Source organism: Myodes glareolus, chromosome 17 (genome assembly GCF_982192425.1).
Source record: "Myodes glareolus chromosome 17, mMyoGla1.1, whole genome shotgun sequence".
NCBI classification, from domain to species: Eukaryota; Metazoa; Chordata; class Mammalia; order Rodentia; family Cricetidae; genus Myodes; species Myodes glareolus.
In genome coordinates this window covers 4,068,200-4,084,915 of record NC_142042.1, presented here as the reverse complement: position 1 = coordinate 4,084,915, position 16,716 = coordinate 4,068,200, and the positions used below count along the sequence as shown (strand labels likewise).

General features: G+C 39.8%; 1 protein-coding gene across 4 annotated transcripts in view; it reads left to right on the top strand.

Moving 5' to 3' along the window:
• Positions 1 to 16,716, top strand: part of Lrriq3 (leucine rich repeats and IQ motif containing 3) — a 93,584-nt gene that overhangs the window by 35,873 nt on the left and 40,995 nt on the right. For all 4 annotated transcript variants that reach the window (XM_087897460.1, XM_087897458.1, XM_048453523.3 and 1 more), the window contains exons 4-5: positions 3,716 to 3,849; positions 12,317 to 12,476. In XM_087897460.1, coding sequence (XP_087753586.1) covers positions 3,716 to 3,849; positions 12,317 to 12,476 — 294 coding nt within the window. The remainder of the gene's footprint in view (positions 1 to 3,715; positions 3,850 to 12,316; positions 12,477 to 16,716) is intronic.

Genomic DNA, 16,716 nt, shown 5'->3' with positions numbered 1-16,716 from the left:
GGAACCTGCCAGCTCCGCAGCAATCAGGCCAGACAGCTCCATAGCAGAGGCTTTGTCCTCAGGCCTCTGGAGAGATGAATCTACAGCATGAGTAGTAGCATTCCTAGAAAAAAAACATAAACAAACTCTTCTCCCAAAATAACATTTAAGAGTATTAAAAAACTCAGTGTAAAAATTTAGCACAGTCAGTACTGGAAGTAGGCTGGTCTTGAACTTAGAGATCTACAGGTCTCTGTTTGTTGATATTAGATTTAAGATTTATTGGCTCCCGTATTCCTTGCCGGTGCGGTGGCCTTGGGTTCCAGAGCCCACCCCTCCATTCTCCGAGGCCCTGGGCCTGTTTGCTGTGCGGCTCCGCCTGTCCCGGGCCAGGAAGTGGTGGCTCCACCCCCAGGCGTCCCAGCCTTCCCCGCGGGGCTAGCCTAGTTCTCTGAGGCTGTGTTGGTGGCGGAGTGTGGCGGGAGCCTACACTCAGACCGAGGCGGCACAGGCAGGTCCGCGCCAGAGCCGCTGTGGCTCAAGGGGCCGATGGGAGAGGCGGCGAACAGGGCCGCTTCCCTACTAGCAAACTCTCAACACCTGTGCCACAGCAAAAGCGGCTGTAAACTCTCACAGATCCAGCCAACGACCCAATCACCCCAAAATCCAAGGGCCCTTCGCATCCACCTCCCTGCGGATCCTGAAACACCAGACAAGCCAAGCGTACACACAGCAATCTTTTAGGAGGACTTGAGTTCTTAAAATGCTAAGCAGTTCTTAAAAACTTAAGTCGCACTATGTAGATGTAATACGGTACTGCCTGTTTACTGCGTCTAAACCTTAATTGCGCTTTTATTATGATAAATACGACCAGCCCTGCCTGAAGTCAGCATCGTTTAGCGTAGCCAAATGGAATCAAAGCCATTTTACCCTCAGAGACCAGCACAGTTTTAGGTACATTGTAAGCCTTTTGGCCCGGCTGCCTGTGGCACCGCTGTGACATCCTCCAGGCCAGGCACCAACCAAGCCGCACCAATTGAGCCGGCGCAACGTGCTCCCCACCATAGCCACAGAGCAAAGCTCCGCTCCAGCCGCCCTCCAGCCCCAGCTGCACCCATTCCGAGCCCAAACCGGTGCATGGAGCAAAGCTGAACTCAGAGAAGCAGGCTTGAAAGGACCTCATTTAAACTTTTAGGGAATTTGGGCGTCGTTAGTCTCTTTGGCTGCTTCCTGCTGTTATTGGGCCGCTGCATTTTAGGGGTAAACACTACAACATTTCAGGAGGTCTCGGTGATTCAAACCACATAAATCCCAAGTACACCTTTAGGCTCTCATTTTCTGTGGAGACGAAAACAGAACCTCTTTCCCAAAACATCATATCCTTAGCAGTTTCTAAGTTTAAATATCTTTCTCCTATCCAGTACACAAAAGACAACATGAACAACATAACATAAAGCTTTTGACCTTGTAAATCAGCCTTCTCCCCCATTTTTACTTTCTAGAATCACTGGGGGGTTCCTTTTTAACTTATTTTCTTTTCTGACTCCCCCATTCTTTACCGGAGGGTCATTTTTTAACTTATCTGGGTGCGCGCACAACCTCCCACTGCTGCTCAGTTTCTGATATGCTCTCTGGACTTTAGAGCGTACCTCTCTAAGCTTGCATGCCTGCAGTTCTGAATCCTCCTTGTGTCCAAGGGGTCTCCGGCGGTGCAAAGTTCTTCTTCTTCTTCTTCCTCCCGGGTATCGGCACCAGATGCCCCGCGCTACCGTCTCGCCAGCAAGAACCACGCGGTACACATAGGATCCTTCTGCAGAAAAGCTTTATGTCTCTTGGGAGCTAGAGCATAAGCCACATGGCGGAGACCCAGATAAGATGGAACCCATCCCTTATAAAGGAAACAGACCCTGCTTCGGACGTGTCATTCTTGGATTGGTCAACTGCTCCCAGTCCCAGGTGATACCTTGGGAGTAGTGGAAAAATACCAACACGTGTGAGCTTTCTAGCTCACCTGGCGGTGCAGCGCCATCTATGGTGGAGAGTGTGGTTGCGGCCTTCTACAATAGAGACTTGCATTGGTATAGATTTTGGTAATTGATACAAATTTAAGGTCAGTTTTGTTATACTGTGTATATGTATATTTTTGCTCTTGCTTAAGGTATTGGGTTTGTGCAGCTCATTTGAAAATGTAATGTATAATTGGGAAATATAGGTTAATAGATAATCATCTATAATAGTCAAGCTTTTAGTTATGTTAAATTTTCTAGGTATACAGAGATGTATTTCAGATAGATAGGTATTCTTTAAACCTTTCAAAGACTACAGAATATGGCATTTAAAATGTTTTAAGAATTTAGGACTTATCATGACAGTGAGGCACATCTGCTCCTGGCAGGACCAATCTACTTCAAGAGAAAGATACTCATCGACGAGGCTCCTTATGGAGTTGGTTAGCCATTTGGGCAAGCAACTGCTCTTGCCTGGACTGCTTTATGCTATGCTGTATGAACTGGACATTCAGGACCCACAGAAAAATGACTGCAGAACTTGCCTAAAGGTGAGATTGTTTTTCAGGGTTTCTGCTTCATGAAAGTGTCTGCCAGACATTCTGCAGGACACAAAAGAAAGTGACTGACAAACTGCCAATATAAGCAGAACTATATTTGAAATTTCCTGCTACATGGAAAAGTCTGTTTTTCCATGGATACTATGGACCTGTAGGCTGAAGATGGATGCCCCAATGGTACAGAAGAACTTTGGGTGACTGTCCAGGCAGCAAAATGTCTCTGTCAATTCTAGAGTTTTGGAAGTTACAATGCACTTCTTGTTTACTTAGGTAATATTATATCCTTCTGGAGTCTTTGATGGAGTTGAAGAATTTATAGTTTCTCTAGTTATGGTAAAAAATAAAGTAGATATAAATATTGTAACTATCATTCTTGCTTGATACCTGTTTTGTTATAAGTAATTTTACTATGTTAAAGTTAAAAGCCTTCCTTCTTATTTAAACAGCAAAGGGAAGGTGATGTGAGATTCCATTCAGTATGATGTGAATACCATTGATTAATAAAGAAACTACTTTGGACCTATAGCAAGGTTGAACTTAGTTAGGCAGGAAAATTAAACTGAATGCTGGGAGAAGGAAGGTGGAGTCAAGGAGAAGCCATGGAGCCACCACCAGAGACAGATATGCTGTAACCTTGCCAGTAGGCCACGAGCCTCATGGTAAAATATAAAATAAAATAAACAACAAAAATAAAAGAAAAATATGTATAAAACAAACAACCTTATTACAACAAAGGATATTCAACAGTGCTCCTAAACTGCACAGCCCTGAGAAGTTGTGTCATGTTCAGGAGTTTTACGATGGTGAACATCAAAGGCCATCTTCACAGTTAAGGAGGCACTTTTTCACATCACTGCTTTCCAAAGAGGAGGATTTTCTACTGTGACGATTTCACATATGTCTCCATATTGGGAGAACAGTCTGGGATAGAGGACGCTATCAGAAATCTTGCATAGTGTGCAGAAAGTTGAAATTATTTGAAAATACTAATGATTATATTTTAATTAATACAAAGTATATTTACTATTCAACTAGTATGCTGACAAGACTTTGCTTAAATTTTTATTAATTTACTTAGATATTTTTGGTAAATGCTTTAGTGAAAATACTTTAATGAAATTAAATGCTTTAATGAAAAATAAAATTGCTAAATAAAATTTCTTCATACAGGGTACAACCTATGAGGATGAAATTAATACTATCAAACATGTTATCTCAAGGATTAATGAGATTCTGGCTCATAATTCACCAGTGTTGATTGTTCAAAGATGGATACGTGGTTTCATAGTTAGAAAACACTTGAGGTATGTTTTCTTTTCTTAATCATCTGATTGTTGAAATGAGATAGAAATATCAAGTCAAAGAAGCAAATTCTAGAATAATTTGCACTTTTGTATTTTCTTTTCTCAAAATAATATTTACACTATACTTGACCCGTATAAATGTCAGTAAGAAAAATGTCATATTATGATACATAATCTGAATTTGATGCCTTTATTTGTATTTTTATTGACTATAAAGTAATTTGTAAGTACAAATTTTGCAATTTTTGAATACTATGATACTTTTATTAAGATTTAAAGATGCCAGCCAAGAACCTATGTTGAAATTTTCTCTTATTAGAATCATAGTCATAGTTTTATATATATATATATGTATGTATGTATGTGTATACATTATCATATATATTTATATATGATAAAATGGTGGCATTCTCTTCTATATAGTTCTACATTGTGGTAATAGAAGTCGTACACACAATATATGTATATATATTTATATAATAATGGTATATATAGATATGTAAATAAGATAAAATATGTTTATATTTCTTAAAAGTATAAGAAGATTTCAGGTTTTATTAGAATCTTTTGTTAATGCACCCAGGACTGTGTTTTCTGTCTCAGAATCAAGGCCTGCTCGGATACTGCTATAACCTGAGATAAAATCCCTGTTGACTGGACATTACCCACAATCCCAGCACGTGTAAACGGAGTCTGAGTGCTGTGGAGAGGGTGTGAGTTATAGACAGACTCTCTGTGTCCTGGCCAGACTGATGTGAGAGCTCTTTCTTGAAGCTCTCTTCCATTAGGCACATTGTGTAACTGCTCTAAGCCAGTATTTCTCCATCTGTAAACGGTAAAGAGCAGGGGCTAATGGCAGTGCGTATGCACTTGCTCGTAGGAATTGAGAGAATGAACATAACATACCGGCACCCAGCAGACGTGCCACGACTTAATCACTAGGCACTGCTGTATTCACACCTCTGTCATTGTTTTCTGGGCCGTCTGCACTATCTACCTCTGCGGAAAATGTGCCTGGGATGCCCCCCTCTGTCCTTTGTGTTTCCTCAGCACACAGGACAAAACCTCTTCAGAGTGGAGTTCAGTCAGTTTATTCTCCAATTTCAATCCTCCAGTGCCTCCAAAGTTACCTAGGGACAATGTCTACATCACAAGCTCTCACCATGTGTGTTACACTGCAGCTGTCTGCATCTTGATCTCTCAGTTCCCTGAGGCAGACTCAGTATCTATGTTCTGTTTTGTGTCTCTAGAACAAAACAGGGCTTGAACCATTGAGTGCTCACAAATAGTTGTGAAATTGATGAACATAATAAATGAATATCCCATGAGATCTGGATCATCTGTTTCTCGTCCAGTCTATGAGAGAGTGAGTGCACAGACTAGGAAACAGCAAAAATGAGTGGCTCCAAAGAGAGGCATTACCACAGCCTTGAGTCAGTCCCTACCCACCCCAGGGTATAGTCTTGAGAAAGGCCTCCTGACAGTAAGACATTTCAAACTTTCCCTAAAGGTTTTCTTTTAAATACCATCCACTTTCCTTCAGCCCCAAATGTAGACTAAACCTAGAATTATTACCAGTCCTATAGGTTAGAGTGGAATGTTTTCTGGTATACAGATGGTGGGGTGAAGCATCTTAGAAAATAGGCAGAGGCCTGTACCTGACTGGGATCTACACTGAGGTCATAGGGAAGATGGAGGATATTCTAGGACATGGATGTTAAGCAATGTGCAGCTCATGTTAGAAGCGGGTCCATCCACTTCATGTGTCTAGTTTGTAACCAGATCTTTGTAATGCTGTCTGTATTGGCATCTGTACTGCACATCAGCGAGCTGCTGTGCGGCTCACTGTTGGGTGCTTATGAAGAAAAGGGCTGTATCGAATCTGTAGCTTGTGGCTCTGTTTCATGTGTGCTGGGTCCTGTGCACCTTGACTTTCTGGGTTTTTTTCTCACTCCTGTCACTGAATATCACCAGAGACCTCCAGTTCTCTCAGACAGGAGTGACATTTAAAGAGTAAGATGTAGGAGCTGGATGTGTTGTGTGACATGGGTCATCCTGGTTCCTAAGCCATGTCCAGAGACTCAGTGTAAAATGGATCCTGCTTTCCAGAATGACTTCATGTGATAATCCACCATACAAGGTTCTTCTCTGCCTTCACTGAGGACTGCTCACCTCTTCCTCCAGGAGAACTTGATTATCAGCTTGTCAGAAATTTCATACACTAGTTTACTCCTGCAGTAGGAATGAAGCCCTTTGAGAGTTGTCAGTGGACACTGCTGTGCTACCAGCAGTGCTCTCAGTGAGTGCGGATGCGCTGCACATTTGTGTTTAGACTGAAGAACGACACAGCACGCTTGTTTCATTTGTCACAATCATATTACAGAACCTTACTTAGTGGTTCTGTCTCCTTAGATTTATGAATTTTTTATTTTAATTTGTTTTTATTAGAGAACTTTCCCTCGTGTTTCCTGATAATCATGCCCCTTCTCATTTAGGTTGAATGGATTTTGAAGTGCTGATCTCTCTCCGCACTCTACCCTCATTTCCAAAGTCGCCTGATTCTAGCTAGTTTGCTTTCTGAGTCCTGAGCAATTTCATGCTATTTTGTGTAGTTCATTTCATGGTAATAGATTTTTTCCCTTTCTAAATTATTTTTTTATCTGTTGATCTTACTCTCATTGTCAGTGGTGATCCTGTTATTCTCTGTTTTCTGCTGTCCTCTACTATGTACACGTCTGGATAAGAGTGGATGATTTCCTGAGCTGTAAGAGATTCCTTTGTGTTTCTTGTCCTGAAGCTTCCCCTCTGTGGTGTTGGGGTGTCTAAAACATATCTAAAACATCAGGGACCTGTGGCTGGGGTCCCACCATCTCCTTTCTTCTGTGTACCTGCTTCCAATTTGATGTTTCCCTTCTTAATTTTAAGTCTTTCCCCAGGTACTTCCATGACATTTGGGTTTTGACCTAGACTTGAACTGTGGTTAACATCAGGACTTCATAATCAAAAACCATTCCAAATCCTATTCCCTGTCCTTCATCTCTTGCATTGAACATGCTGTGGGTAGATTGGGGTTCTTAAGTCACCTCTCCAGGCTCTTGGGGATGTGTTTCTGTCTCCTCTCCATCTCCTGTCTTAGTTCTTCCGTCTGCTTCCTCCCTTCTGAACTCCAGAGTCTTACAGGTGTCAGGGTTTTTCTTTTCATTTTTTAAATCACCGTCATTCATACTTTATGTTTTCAGAAAATAACATTTTATACTTAACATATCCTGTAGTTTTGAGAGTAACAGTTAAGGAAACTGTTATTCAAGCATAGCCAGAGTTTGTAGGTTAATTCCAATAGCTGATTTCAGGTGGTTGCATATTTCTTGTGTATAAAATAGGTAAAAGCATCAGGTATAGTTTCATAAAAGTAAAGGTCATCTTATTTAGAAAAGACTATTTGCTACTATAGTCTACACTGTGTCATTGCAAGTTCTTTTGATAGACAGGGGCATATGGCAAGAGTCTTTTGAATGCTAGGTTTTTAATTAATTAGATTTTAGCTGAGGTTGGAGTTTTATTTAAAGATATTTGCTCTGTATTCAAGTGAATATGATGGAAGAACTTATGCAATATAATAAAGTAGTAAGATAATAATATATTGTATTTATAGTGGGAGTAAAACAGGAAGCCCTATGACTATTACATTATAATTTTTTGAAAGTTTTATCTAACTTAATACTACATTTTCAAAGACGAAGCAATGCGTTTGTATATCATTTATTTGTTTGACTCATTTGCATATAACACAGATTACCACAAATGTGGCTGATCAGAGTTTTAAGTTTTGTTTATTTTTTTCTATTAAAGTTTATAGTCAAAGAAGCTGATATCTGTGACTTCAAACAATATTGTTGACCCCCGATTCCTTCCTTTCACTTCCCATTTCTACCTTGAGTTCCATTGTCAGTCTCCTGTGGTCCTCAGTGGCTGTCATTTTCTCCACCATTGTAGTTCTTTCCCATGAACGACAGCCAGTGGAGGATTACATTGTTCTTGTGCCTCACATTCTCTGATGTGTCTTATCAATACCTAAAGAAGCCCTTCTTTCCATGTCTTCATGTGACCTGCTGTTGCAGTCATAATTACATTTGCAAAACATCGTATATTCAGCAATATAGTGTGATCATGAGAGAGATAGCAGGAAGGAAATGTCTCATGAGACAACTAGAACATCTTCCTTTCCTGTGTGAGGTGAGAAAAATAATATGGTGCCCTTTGAACTTCTGACACATCACACTTGTGCATAGCATGACATGAGGGTGTCACTCAGCCTCTGAGGGAAGCATCATATTAGTACACTGGCAGCAGGGTGACACACGCTTGTGTCCACTGTCGTTTTCTCTTAGATATGAAACTTGGTTTTTGTTCCTAAAGCTGAAAGGGAGAAAGGAAATTGGGCACTATCCATCAGTGTTACACAGTGCATGGAAAGAAACAAAGAATCATATGTATTGTGTGGCACATTTGATTATATTTCTGAAAGGAGAAAAACAGACATATTAAAGATTAAGCATCTGTCACATTAAGAGGAAAAACAAACTGTATTCAATATGAGTGTAGATGAAGGTAATGAACATATAGGAAGCTGAAGAAATAGAACATGAATATACAGTGGACAATAAGAAAATGTATGTAAAATCAGTAAGTCTACAATTTGTTCTTTTGGAAATCAATAAATAGATAATTCTCCAACAAGAGCAATAAAGAAAAGAGAAAGAAGAAATAAAGATAGCAATATAATGATGATATCAGAGCAGCAGAGACCAGATACAACAAAATGGTCACATTGTAACTGCAGTCTTTGTAATTACTCTGTCTGTTTCTCAAAGCTCTTAGAAAGCAAAGACATACATCTTGACTTTGAATGACCACACAACTGAATAAGAATTCTACAGTAATGAAAAATGTAGGTCAGTCAGTCCTGGAATGCATAATGTGAAAATCTGGAAATACTTTAGCATGAGATTCAGTGGTACATAAAAATCTAATACCTTTAAATAAGCAACATAAGTTTATCCCAGGAATGCAAGGTAGCTTAACAGAAATAACAATGAAGGAGAGACAGACCAGTTTTCATCTGCCCATTGCTTTGCCAGCTGAACCCTATGCAAACTGAACCTTTTGGGTCCATGGTGCAACAGTTCCTTCTTATTTTTCTCATTTCACACAGGGCAAAAAGACTTTGCAGGTGACTCATTTGGTTTTGCTCCTTCTTATCACTCTCACAATTACCTTCAAGTATTGTATCTGAGTGATTCCAACCCAGTCAGTCACATGAGGACTTGAAAAGGAATTTCCCTAGGTACAGAGGACACATCAGGGAATCAGAAGCACCAGAACAATTTGATCCTCTGGTGGCTGTCAGTCATGAGGAAGGAAGAGTCCCTGCAAAGGACCAGAGAGTGGTCATCATTAGCTGGGTGTTTGATTCCTGACAGAAGTCAGTCAGAATACAGAGAAGTCAGTCCTAGACAAATGTCTGCACCCTGCCTATTGGAGGTCTGAATGAGATCAGAAATGAGTATTCCTTTGAGTTTGTGCTAAACCTCCAGCCCAGCTTGATATACAGGTCTCACCAATGCACTAGCGAGTACAGGAAAACCTTCTCAGTGTCTCAGAAAAACCATCTTATCTAATTTAGCCCTTTTGAGGTTAAAATAAAGTTAAGTGAACTAGAAATAAAAGTTGGTTTATTGTCCTGGGTAAAGTTCATTTGGTAGACTGCTTGTATGGTATAACTAAAGCCCTAGGTTTGATCACCAGCACCACATAAAAGCCATAGATAGTGGAGCTTGCTTGTAGTCCAGACAGGTGAGTGGTGGGGACTGGAAAATTAGGAGTTTAGGGCCATCCCTGGATACACAGTAGTTTGAAGGCAACCTCTATTATATCTCTCAAAAACAAAAACAAAATCCCCACCCCAAACCAAAAACCAATACAAAACAAAACAACACAAAGTATATTCAATAACAGAAATGATGTCTCCATTTAGATATTAGACATCTAATGGATTTATTATCACTTAGAAGTGAAATATGAACTCATTTCCTTGAGAGCCTCAGTGCATTGGGGTCACAACCATGATCCCTGTTTTTTAGTATGGTCTTCTAAATTAGTGAACCTCAGTGAGAAGAATAAAAGTTCCTGAAGAAGTAGACATGTGGAAATATATTTATTCTTGATGTTACAATAACAGCCATGATCCAAAAGTTAATGGTATTTACATATGTAAGTATTTAGAAATCAGAATAAAGAAGTGAAAATTAACACTTATAATGCACCCATTTTATGGTTTTTCTTTGAAAAGCAGACACATGAGATAAGCTTTCCAAAAAAAGTCCTAGAGAAATGCATTTCACACACAAAGCGGCAGTAAGTTATGAACCTGATACGTATAAAAGGACAGAGAAAACAGGATAGCATAGGAAGAGTCTCAGGCAGCAATCTAACTGAAGAACGTTTGACCAGGTCCTCTGAGGATCCTTGCACAAGGTTGTACAATGCAGGTATCCTGCATCAGGCAGAAGTAGGCTGTCAACATTGCCTTCCATGTGCTTGGCCAATGGCTAGGAAAAGTCTTGGGGAGCAAGGAAGTTCCAAGGGAACACAAGTTGGGATGCCGGCCAGCTGTGCATTTCTCAGTGAGCTCCACAAGGATATCTGAGCAGCCCATACCATGGCTACACAGGGGTTGTTAGGTGTCTTGGTTAGGGTTTCTTTTGATGTGAAGAGACGCCATGACCTCAGCAACCCTTTTGAAGGATACTCTCTCACAGTACTTCGTATTTGCATTCCAGAAGTCAGCGTGACTTCTTCTCAGAGCTCTAGGATTATTTTCAAACTCAGTGGCTTGCTTTATTTCTTGGATCAGCTCAAGTGTGGCATTGCTGCACCAGCCATAGGCCTAGTCTATTGGCCTGACACTTCCTCAGACAGAACGCATTCTTCCATTTCTCAGGTGCTGAGCCATGGTAACATAATTAATGGTTTGTTTCTGCATAGTTTATTGGGGCATATGCAAAACAATACCTTTCCTATGAAAATCCATGCTTTCATTTACATTTGACAGCTGACTGATCGTGAGAGATTACATCAAAATTTCTCTTGTGGATAAACATGTTCATCTAGCTGCATTACTGGTTGCCCTTGGAAGTGAAGCCTAAGGGTGCATCCATCTGCTTAGCCTACTCACGTGGTTACTGTGTTCTGCTTGCTTTCATGTACACCTTTCCCTTTGGAAAGCCGAGCTGCCACTCCTGAGAGGTGCACTACAGCTGTGAACGGGAGAGGTTTACTGTCCTACTACGCCATATACTAATGGATTCATGGATAAGAACATTGAGGATGGAGGGATGGATAGAGCTTGTTAGTGATGTGGGAATGCCGCCTTGTTTGGATTGCTTTATTTCTGATATTGCTAAGGATCCATTTTCTGCTTGGCTTATCATTTTAACAAATGATCTTTTCCTGTCGCACAGGATGGGTGTGTGCATGAGATTGGCTTAGTTCACTTGGATTTGCTTTCAGAGGCTGTTAGTAGATGATACTTGCTGCCCTTGGTCTAATCCCTCCACCTGTCCATTCACAGTACCAGACTTTCCCTCCAGTCATGTGTTGCCGTGATGAGAGTTGTGAGGACATCAGTGTCTTCCCACTCTTTGCTGGCGTTGCTGGGCACTGTTCACTAATACTGACCACTTTGCTCTGTAATCAAAGGCAGGGCTGGCCTGGCTTTTCCTTCTGATTGTAAAGGATCAAATGGGAATTCTAGCACAGTGTTGAAAAGGTTAGATGAGAGAGGACACATCGGCCATGACTTCTGCTCTTAGAGGAGAAAGTATCCAGTATCCTTAAATGTGATGCTAGTTTATAGACAGCACTTGTGAGAAGATACTTCGCTAAATACATAATAGGGTTAAAAAGTAAGTGCGATTTCCCTCTACTTTTGCCTATGAGTGTGGCTAGCGGACATGTCCCAATTCTTTTTTGCCTCATGTTTTGAGGATATCACTGCTCTGTGTACTTCCTCTATATTCACAATTAGGACGGATAGAAACTTTAGGCCCAGCCACTCCCATGCTGCAGTGCAAGTCACTTCCCTGGAGTGGAAACAAGACCTACCACTCATCCTTTGCTTCCCAGTGCCAACCCCATCCTGCCAGCCTGTTATCACTTAAGGCACAGAGTAGGATATAAGGACTGGACAATTTCTAGGTGTGCCGTGCATCCATTTTGCAGCTTACTGATCATATAATGAATATATGAATGTAGGTGGCATACCCTTGGTTCATGAATAGCAATAAAGTAAAGACAAATAATTCACTGGACTCATCATCATGCGTGCTAAGATACAGTTAGATCATAAGTAGTTTCACTTTTTCAATAAGAAAAATTTAATAGTTTTTTTCTCCTCCCTTATATTCAGACCATATTTTACACGTAAAAGGCCTCCGGGGAAACTTATTAGGTCACTTCAAACAAAATGGATCTGCAAAGGTAGAAGACATGAAGACAAATCCTTGGAGGAAATCTTCCTTTTCAAGCCTGAATCTAATACAAAAGGGAAGGTTGCAAACTGGAAACAAGTAAGTATAATTAATTATGTTGACATGTTCATCATTTACAATACTAGGGTTGTGATCTATGTAATATTAATAAAATATCTTCAGTCTTACTTAAGTAATTTTCATTATGTTGCTAAGATTCTGGTTCAGAATCTGTTGGTGTCAGAAAAGTCACATACGTGATGCTAAGAACAGTATTGCACATTGCCTTAGTAACTCCCCCAACTATTCTATAACCACGACAGTGTCGGCCTACGCATGACTCCTGTTTTATTATTGTGAGTAGTGAGAGGCACATGAAACTGCTTAGTTTTGAAATGTAAAATCATATTTATATTTAGCTTATTAAGGATTTAGTAATTTTAGTTTTATGTACAGTTTAAAATTTATACAGTATTTTTTGATAAACCAGAAATTGTTTTGAGATAAGAACTGGAGAGAGAAAGAAATTTACTTACTTTTGTTGAATGTCTATGATATTCTAGACACTTTGCTAACTCTTTTGATTCTGGATCGTAATTTATTCCTCAAGGGATAGGTGTCTTTATATTCATCTTTGGACCCAGGTACTCTGACAAATGACTTCTGCCTCCATTATTTTGGGGGTTTTGTTTTGGTTGGGTGTTAGGTAATGTTAGAGGTGAAGATTCAGCAGTGTAGTAAAATCAACTGTAATTGCCTTTGACAACTTCCAAAGTTCTGTGCTTGTGGTCCGCGGTACCCATGGACCTCTCTTGTGAAGAGGCAGAGTGCGTGAGCATAATAGGAAGAGCGCCCTCTGTGATTCCAGTGTCCCCATGTAAACAGAGGCTATGACTCCTGTCCACTCCTCAAATCTGACGCCATTGGCTGGGCTACAATGACCGTTTTAAAGACAAGTGTACTCCACCCTAACCTCATCACCATTTCCTCCTCAGAAACCACTGTTCCCTGTGTGAATTTGCTCCAGGGACAGGACATGCCATAAACTTAGAGCTCACAGGCAGGACAAAAACAAAAAAGAAAGAAACAAACAAACAAAAAGACCAAAAACCAAAACAAAACAAAACAACAACAACAACAAAAAAAAAACCAGGGCACCGTCTGAGCGGTGTCTGCTTTGTCCAGAGACTCTCTCTCAGTGTTGTAAGCTGACAACCATCTTACTCTGTGTTGAGAACCAGTCAGGATGTGGTGCCATGTGTATATGAACTTAGCACAAGTCACTATCACGTGGGTGAAGAATTAGAGTTGCATCCATTATTTAAAGATCATTTAATAGCTACTCTCTATATATATCTTTGTTCTGATTTCCTGCCTGGCTTTACTCTGCTAAGCTATTGGTCAAAACAGCTTATTCATCAACCAATAAAAGCAGCATGTACACAGAAGGATGTCCCACATCAATCTGAGGTTTCAGTTCTGATTTCATTTTGTCCCCAAAATGAAAGTCCTCCTGTCTTCACTTTCTGCCCTTCCCCTAATGCAAATATATTTACATCATGCAGTCCTGTCTCTCCCTCAGACATTTTCCCTTTCATCTAAGATAAGTCATAAGGCCCATTGTATATAACCTCTTTTGTTTGTTCTGGAGTTTTCTGAAAGTTCTCTGGGGTACTTTTTCCCCATTAGGATTTAGTTTCTATCACTCCTTATTAGTTTTTTTTATGCTTTTTATCTCTCATTCATGTCTGAATTTTTGTTTCTATAATATTGTTTTCATTCTGTTATACCTCACCGAATTGACTTAAGATCATCATTTTATGTAATTTTTAAATACACTTTTCAGATTGTGTTCAAATTGTGTGTGAGTTACTATCTTTGACCAACTTTGTCTGCAGTGATGTCTAAGAGGAAGCAGTTCATGACGGGAGTTGAATGACTTTACGAAGGGTATACACTTTTATACCCATGTTTCTACATGTTCCACAGAGTCAAGCCCTAATTTCAACATGAGGAAGCAGCTGATTCAGTAACAACAGCATGGTATATAGAGACAATCTCCTTTTGTTCATTATGTCAGGTACAGGTGACTCTAACATGGTAACATTGGTAGTCATGGTCTTTACATGTCAGAGTAAACATGGAATGTGCCCTGCTCTGGTATGTAAGGGACCATGCTTCTGATTTATAGGATATGAGTCCTTTCCCAGGTCCTATAGGATGAGCAGACACCCACAGGTTTGCTTCAGTCTGAGGAGTGGGTCACTGTAAAGCTTTGTTTGAAACCCAAGGAGAACCTTCCTCATGTTGCATAAAATGATTACAATTGATGCTATGGTTTGATACAGTTGATATAGTATGACCCGCTTTCCCTGAAGCTGGGGGCCTAGTCAAAAAGTACAATTCGGAGTGGGGGGTTGAGTCCAGAATCCATAGACTATGGAGGAAATATTTTCTAGGTGTTTCTGAGCTTGTTGGAGTAATATCTGAATATATGTCAGTAATATCATTATTTATGGGGGGTGCACAAGTAAGAGCCCTTTCTTGGGCCTGAAAGATTGAACATAGTGATTCTGAAGTTGTAGTCTTGATATCCATGCTCCTTGAGCTCCAGACAAGAGAAAAGCCTAGCTCTAGGCTATGTGGAGTTCAGCTTCTCAAACTGTGAACTGGGATTCATATCCGAACATGGTACATGAGGCACAAAATCCTTGGAAATGGTGAGAGAGTGTGTAATGTTACAAAGTAATTCAAGTTCACACACATAATGCATCTGTGGTATCTCTGGCAGCTCCTGTCTGTTAATAATGAAACTCAAGTGGTCAACTCATGTTAAATGAATTTTAACTTAGAATTAATTAGTACATACAGAATTTCTAACAGTGACTGGAATGGCCACTTAGGTAGACTTTTGGTATTTTATACTCTTTTTATGTGAAGCAGCTTCATTAGGATTAACTACTATAAAATCAAAATAGCAATCAACTCTGTAAAACATCTGAGCCCTGACAAATCTAATATTCAGCCAGGATTTAATTCTTTATGTCAAAATAAATAAGCACACCCTTATTAATATGTAAACTTAATCTAATCTTTAATAGGTTACATATTAAAAAAATTACATAAAATCTAAACATATTAAACAATTACATAAAATCTAATCTTTAATGTGTGGTTGTGCATGTGTGTGTATGAGTGTTTTTGTGAATGTGTGTGTATGTGTGTGTATCGAACAACTTTGATATAAAGAGAGCAACTTTGTAGAGTTGGTTTCCCTCAACTTGTTAATGCTTTGTGGGGACTGTGCTAGCACAGGTTATGTGGGTTCCATGGCAAGTGTTCTAACCCTCTGAGCCGTCTTTTCTTCTATAATTCAAATGTTGTATAGCATTATACTCAAGTTCAGAAGTTACCGTACAGAACCACACATGTCCTCATGTGTAGGAATAATGTGCTATTTTACTTTCTTCTAAAAATGTTTTTGAAAAATTTGCAATTCTCAGATTCATGGAAGGATGGGAGGATAAAAATATATCTTACAGAAAGTTACTGATACTTGACAAATTGAAAGGCTATCTAATCCTAGAGGCAAATGGTACTTTCCTTTTCATAGAAATGCTGATTTTTACCACTGATGGGTTACAAGGCACAGCAGCTATAATGGCTTTATATTTAAAACAGCTTTTTCTTCACACGATTCAAGGATTTTTGTGTGTCTGTAGCTCACCTACACTGTAGATGTTAATAATAGCATATGTACATGTATATTACATGACTACTAAAATTTCAAATTTAGTTTAAACCTTGCAGTTCTGGACCAGCAGGATAGCTCCTTAGGTAAGGGTTTCTGTGCAGGTTGATGGCCTGGGCTGTGTGTCAGGAACACCCTTGAGGGTGAGCGGAGGACCCCAGCTCTGTAAAATTGTCCTCTGCTCACCATGCCCTCCGTCTAGATCCACATGCACGTTCACATGCACAAAACTAGCACAGTAATTGTCATCACTTCTAAAACCTTCTAGAAACTTCACGTTCTATACTCTGTCATCAGTTTCTTTTCTACATCTGTGTAGTCTTAAAAAACCAAGAGTGGATACTGTTTGCTTAGAAATTGTTCTTTAAATTAGTAAATAGCTTAACACAGAGAAAATGGCAGCATTATATGGTCGACTGGGAACTTAAGGCATCTTTTCTGAAACAAATGAAGGACAGAGACATGGAGGTTAAGGTGATCTTGTCAAATGTGAATTGGAGAAGAAGTGTCCCTTTACAACAGGATGCTCATGAGGCAGAAGGTAGAAGTAAGTAGCATAGGATCACTAGTGGAAAGTTTGCCTGTCAT